This window comes from Orycteropus afer, unplaced genomic scaffold, assembly GCF_000298275.1.
Source record: "Orycteropus afer afer isolate SDZICR_OR568_19922 unplaced genomic scaffold, OryAfe1.0 scaffold00064, whole genome shotgun sequence".
NCBI classification, from domain to species: domain Eukaryota; kingdom Metazoa; phylum Chordata; class Mammalia; order Tubulidentata; family Orycteropodidae; genus Orycteropus; species Orycteropus afer.
Genome location: NW_006921651.1, coordinates 5,245,138 through 5,251,252, shown reverse-complemented (window position 1 = coordinate 5,251,252; position 6,115 = coordinate 5,245,138). Strand labels below are relative to the sequence as shown.

At 51.6% G+C, this 6,115-nt stretch overlaps 1 protein-coding gene across 1 annotated transcript in view; it reads right to left on the bottom strand.

The window, feature by feature from the left end:
- The window catches only part of POLL (DNA polymerase lambda), a 7,880-nt gene extending 2,757 nt beyond the window's left edge, over positions 1 to 5,123 (bottom strand). The window contains exons 1-6 of the mRNA XM_007939934.1: positions 5,009 to 5,123; positions 3,955 to 4,249; positions 3,603 to 3,765; positions 2,923 to 3,240; positions 2,125 to 2,298; positions 1,385 to 1,513 (exon numbers count right to left, since the gene is read on the bottom strand). Of these exons, the coding sequence (XP_007938125.1) occupies positions 1,385 to 1,513; positions 2,125 to 2,298; positions 2,923 to 3,240; positions 3,603 to 3,765; positions 3,955 to 4,249; positions 5,009 to 5,123 (1,194 nt within the window). The remainder of the gene's footprint in view (positions 1 to 1,384; positions 1,514 to 2,124; positions 2,299 to 2,922; positions 3,241 to 3,602; positions 3,766 to 3,954; positions 4,250 to 5,008) is intronic.
- Between the last annotated feature and the right edge of the window lie 992 nt (positions 5,124 to 6,115).

The following is a 6,115-nucleotide window of genomic DNA, read 5'->3' as shown; positions in this document are numbered from 1 at the left end:
TCCCAAGAGGAGAATGAGTAATCCCATCAAAACCTCCTAAAGCTGGAGCCCTTAAATGGGAGAGCAGGAAGCCAGGTTGGAAGCCACCTCGGTTCCAACGGGCTGGAGGCTGACTGGGGCATTCTCTGTGCCCGAACACCATGGCTGAATGATGGTGTCATCACTGGCACCGAGGCCTGGTGACGGGTGGATAAAAGGGGCCTGAGCATTCGTCCTATGTGGCCTCAGTCCTCTGGCCAGGGCACAGCTAGACACTGATTTCAACTAAACTGAGCCAGTCCCCATGCAGTCCTAACCCCAATTGAGTCCTAGACCTAAGTGAGCAAACCTGCCCATAGCAACCAGTCCCTAATCCTGAAGCCAACTTTACAAATGGTATATCCAACCCTAAATATAGCCCAGTCTCTCCCTAACCTAGCTTTCACTTGAACCACGTGACTGTAAGCCAGAAGGCTGGTGGTTCAAATCCACCAGCCACTCCATGGAAGGAAGACTAGCAATCTATTTCCATAAAGATCCACCACCTCAGAAACCCAACAGGGTTGTTAGGAGTCGAAATTGACTCGATGGCAGTGGGTTTGTTTGGGGTTTGTTTTGTTTTTTAATCCCTAACCCAACTTTAAACAAAACCCAAATTCTAGCCAAACCTTATCTCTAAGACAACCACAAACCTAACCTCAAAAGCAACCAACACTTACAAAACTCTAATCCTAATTCAAGCCTAACTTTAATTCAATTCTTGCTCTAACTCTTTTGTAACTCCAAACTTAACTCTACTGGAGCTGTGCTTCCAACCCAAATTGTAAAGTGTAACGTTTAGGCCTGGGTGGGCTTTAGGAGGTCCATACACTCCTGGATGGAGACATAAAACTTCATACACTTTTGTGCATTCTGATGGGGAAGAGGCCATAGTTTTCACCAAGTTCTCCAAGAAATTTGTGACCCAAAACAAAGTTAAGAACCTCTGCTCTAATCCATTCTAATACAGCCCAGTTCTAACCCCAATATCCTCAAGCAATCCTGAGCACCACCTGCCTCTGATCTCGTTCTAACATCGACCCAGTCCTAACACCACTCTAACTAATCTAACCCAATCCTAACACCACTCTAACATCTAACCCAGTCCTACTCTGCCCAACTCTTGAGAACCCTAATCCAGAGAGCTGGTGTTACCGCTGCCCTACAAAGCCACCTGACCCCTCTGCTGGGCCTGCTGCTTCCTCCACTCCTTGTTCTTCCCCCACTGGCCCCAACCTCTGTTGACCCACAGATTCCTCTGCCTGCTGGGCTCCCAGCTGAGGGAGCAGAGGCTCTTGGCTTCGAGCCAGGCCCTGGCCTTCTAGCAGGGCCTGGCTCTCCTCACTGCTCTGGGACACCTGCTTACTGTTTGCTGGATCTCTGTAGCCTCCTCCCTGGGCATGCGTTCCAGGAAGTCATCATAATGCTTCAGGCCAATGGCCTGCTGGGTGGTCAGGGAGGCCTGGCTGCGGATGTCTTCCAGGCTCCGGAAGCCCTGCGAAAAGAAGCCAAATGGGGAGGCTATGAGTATCCAGTACCGATGAAGAGGCAGGGAGTGAAAACACACACACACAGCTTCCATCCCCCATTCCATCCCCTACTCGACAGATTCCAAGAAAGCCTGAGGCAGGACCAATCCCAGCAGGAGTTAAGACTGTAATCAGCGTGAATGTGGAAGGGCAGAGGGCAAGGAAGGCATGCCACAATCCTAAAATACTGGATGGTGGACTCCATCTTAGCATCAAGTCCTTAGGTCTGGGGATGGGCCTAGGCATCCGCGTTGCTATCAGGCTCCCAGATGACTGGGAGCCACTGCTCTGGGCACAGCCCCAAAGCCTGGTCTCCTCAGGAAAGCCCTTGCTGGTCTGAAGAACACAGAAATATACTTGCAGGCCCTGCCTACACCACCCAGTAATGCCTCGAGGATACCAAACAGGGCTGTCTGGGAGCCAGGAGAGGGGTCTCTATGAGCTCTGGGCTCCTTAAAAAGTGGTCTTCCTAAAATCTGGGTTAATTCCCATCAGAGCACAGGTGTAAGAGAACCATGGGCTGGGCACACTGAGACCCAGAAAACGGAAGTGGGGGCTGGGCTAGGCAGGGTGCGACCTGATGGTACCACATCTGGGCAGTCTTGGTCCCAGCCCCCCAGATGTTGGAGAAGAGCTCCAAGACAGGCACGCTCTCGCTGATATGGTCCAGCTTCCGCAGGTGCCCGCTCTCCAGGATCTCGACAACCTTCTCGGCCATCCGCTTCCCAATCCCGGGGATACTGCTGGCCTCCTACAGGAGAGAAGGCAGAGGCAAGAGAGGAGATTGACAAGATGGCCACAGCGCCAGCAGGAAGCAAGCTCCCTCCTTTAGGAGAAATCTGGGAAAAGGCCAGCCTGGTTGGCAACTGCAAGGCTATGTTCATCTTAGGCCCAGTTGAAATAGTGAATTTGGGATTGAATGGTGGCTGGGTAACTTGTCTCTTGGTTCCCAGAAGAAGGGAGACCAGCAATAAGCAGAAGGGAAATGATGATTCTAGTTGTCATCATCATCACCATCATAGCAACAGCAAGAGCTAATACTTACTGAGGGCTAAACTGTGCACCAGTCCTGTGCTAAGTGCTTTACAGGGATCATCTCATTTAATCCTCATAGAAATATGTGAACTTGCTACTATTCTTAAACTGATGCTCAGGGGTTTTAAGTAACTTGTCTAAAGTCACACAACCAGTCAATGATGGGAAGCAGACTTCAAACCCAAGCTTACTTATTGGTCTCCAGAATCTAACAAGTAGCGTAACAACTCAGCTTCAACAATTATTAAGATTTTGCCAATCTGCTTTCATCAATCTCCCCATTTTTTTTTCCAGTAAAGGGATGACCACTTTCCCCCTGCCCTAGTCCCTAGGTACCTACCTGGTAAGAGGTAACAGGCTTGTGGAAGCTCTTGAGGGCATTGATGGCCTTGGCATAGCCCAGGGCCCTCCACTTGTCTCCTTGGACACTGTAGGCTTTAGCCAGCACTTCCAGCTTCTCTGTGATGTGGGAATTGTAGTTGGTGGCTTTCTGGCTTGAAGGCTGTGCACAGACCCACTTAGCCAGTGCCTTGGGGGCTGGGCTAGGCTCATCATCTCCCTCAGGGGGGGTGGGATAGTGGCCACTGATCAGGGTTTGCAAATCAGCTTCGCTAACCTGGGCTTCTTCTCCATCACTGGCTTCATCATCAGAGCAGGACTGGAGGTAGGAAAGAAGACACAATAAATTCCTGCCCTCTATTAGGAGGGCTCCTTGAAGGTAGGGGTTAAGTCTCCTAGTGAGACCCAAGAATGAGGCTGGGTCTTCTGCATCAGACTTGGGTCCCCTTAAGTGCAGGGCCATGTTCTACTTGGCTTCCCACGTGCCCAGCCCGAGGACCCCCATGGTATGCAATGGGTATGGAATGTACAAATACAGGAGTGATCAATGTTGGGAAGAGCTAAATGGCTTCACAATAAAGTGAGCCCTCCTCACTCAGAGGCCTGGAACTTTCTATGATTTGCTGCTGTGGGGTGCAGCAGGGGGTAGGGGGGAGTTGTGGGAGCCAGGAGGCTCCTGACCTGGGCTTGGGTGCTTGGTGCCTCTTCTGCTTTCTGGAAAGGAGATACAGGTCTGATGGAAGGAGGTGGAGGAGACAGGGGTGTCCCGAGTAGAGCCTCATGGGGACCAGGAAGAGGAGAAGAGTTTTGGTTGCCTTTAATGGGCTGTGGTTGGTCCAGGAACCTGCAGAGATGGTGGTGGGCTGCTGAGACACCAAAGGTCTTTTTCTTCCTTTCCCCCATCCTTCTCGCCTCTGAAATCTTGGTTTCCCAATGTGTTCAATTAAGACAACGATAGTTAGTTTTCAAAATCCAAGAAGAGAACTCAAGATGCTGCCAGAAAACATTTGAGGAAAGACTAGGACCGGCCCACCTGTTGTGGATGAATATGCTGAATCCTGCTGTGTCCACCAGCCTTCTCTCCTGAAGGCACACACTCAGCCAAGCTGATTTGACCAGCTGGGCACCTGGGGGCAGCTGGGGCAGTTTAAGGAGACGGAGGGCCCGCTCACAGTCCATGCCTTCATCCACCACAATATGAGTGATCCCAGGGGCCTGGGCAGGGCATATCTGGCCACCATGCTGGACAATCTGCTTCTCAAAGAGTTCAGCCCGTGCTCGGCCAATGCCAGTGGGCACAACATGGGCCCGCAGGGAGCTCAGCCACCCTGTGGAAGGGACATTCAGATGCCTATTGTCATGACCTTTAAATATGATCTGAATGAACCTTTTACAGTCCCCTCCCCCTCAAGCAGCCTGCCTTCTGGGGATCCCACTTCAAGCATAAAGCACATTGCTCATGGACCATTACTTGCATGTATGGACCAAGGGCTTTTACATGTCCTACTCTCTGCTGTAACCCAGTACCTTGAACAGTGCCTATAAATATCTGTTGAATGAAGGAATAAATGCCTCTTCTCTCTCTGCTTTGAAATGCACTTCAGAATCACTTCATTTTTATCGTTTCTTCACATTGATTCTGTGCCAGGCACAAGGAAGACATGTTTCTTGCACCTACAGGCTTCACAGTCTCACAGACCTCCTCCATTCCCCCAGCTCCCATGTAAACCTTTGCCATCTATTTGTCCATTTGGTTGCACAATAACTTACAACCCTGAGGACCTAAGTGGGATTTCTGTCCTCAGCCTCCTAAAGCAGCCTCCTCAAAAGCAAGGGGTTCTGCTGGTCATTTCCTGAGAAACCAAGGAACATTTTCTCAGTGATGGAGATCCTGGGGTAGGGTAGAAGACAATATAGCAAGGGGCCTGTCACAGACCCAGGACCAAGCATACTGCTTGGTGCAAACAGACTCACAGGCCCTAACAGGCAGAGTCATCTTCCATAGCCAATTCTGGACGTGAAATGGAGGTTAGCAGGAAGGTTGAGAGTTCAAGCACATGAGGGTTCTTGAGAGTGAGTCTGCTCACCTCCTGCTTCTTCTCTGTCTTCCCTCTTGGGAATCTTCACAGAAGTTTGTGATGATGGATTGGCATGAATTTTCTTCCGCTTGGGAAATGCCTTCAGGATACCTGTGGGGTCCATGGAGTTATGGCTGGATCCAGGCCTTTTTGCCCAAAGGTTATCAGGGCAGCTGTCATGTGGAAGGAAATCCAGAATCAACATCTTCCCCAAAAAACACCTCTCTCCCTGTGGAAGTGGGGTCTCTACTGGCCATTTTGGGGTAGCAGCTCAGTCCCCAGGGGTTTCCCAAAACCTAGTTGAACCTCAGTAGCTTAGTCTGGCTCTACACTCACCAGTCTTATACAGTCAGAGTACTGGAGGAAGTAAAGGGAAGACTGGGACGAATGGAGGGCTTTTGAGGGGAAGGAGAGTATGATTCCTCACAGGGGTTACTCTAAAGATCAGCGGTGTCTGTTCGTTTCCAAAGGGTTTTACCAAAAGGTGATGCCAGGCTGGGAAATGGAGCTGTATCTTTAGGAAGGACTTGGGCTTCCAAGAAAAGCAGAGAATGCAGGGAGCCCGAACATAAACCCCTCAGTTTTTCTCCACCCTCAACACAGACCCACAGAGGAAAACCTGGGGTGGTAAGGGTTTAGGGGGGCAGGGGGAACGCCCTGCACCTGCCCTGGTCCCAGGCCTCTTGGCATGGGGTGCTCAGCTGCACAGCTGCAGGGAGGTGAGGCGCGGCCGCAGCAGGTGTGGGGTGCCTTTCGGGATTGGAGAAGGTTCGGCCTCACAGCTGGGGGTGGAGAAGACCCCGGCAGGTGCGGTATACCCGCTGCGTGCGCAGCTGGCGCGGCCCAGGACTCCCAGCTAGGGGCCAGAAGAGGACTGGCGTGTCCCAACCTCTGCCGCGTGAGCCCCTTCCTCCCAAGATTCCGCGCTGGGATAGGGTCTTCTTCAGTCTGGTCACTCTGGGGAGGGCGGAAGTGAAATACTCACCAGGTGGCCAATGAGAGCTGATGAAGGGAATGGGGGTGAGGGGATGGGGGTGGGGAAGGGCAACTGCCCAGAACACCTTCCGGGTCAGCCGGAAGTGACCCTCGGCTGAACGGTTGCTATGGCATTGGCCG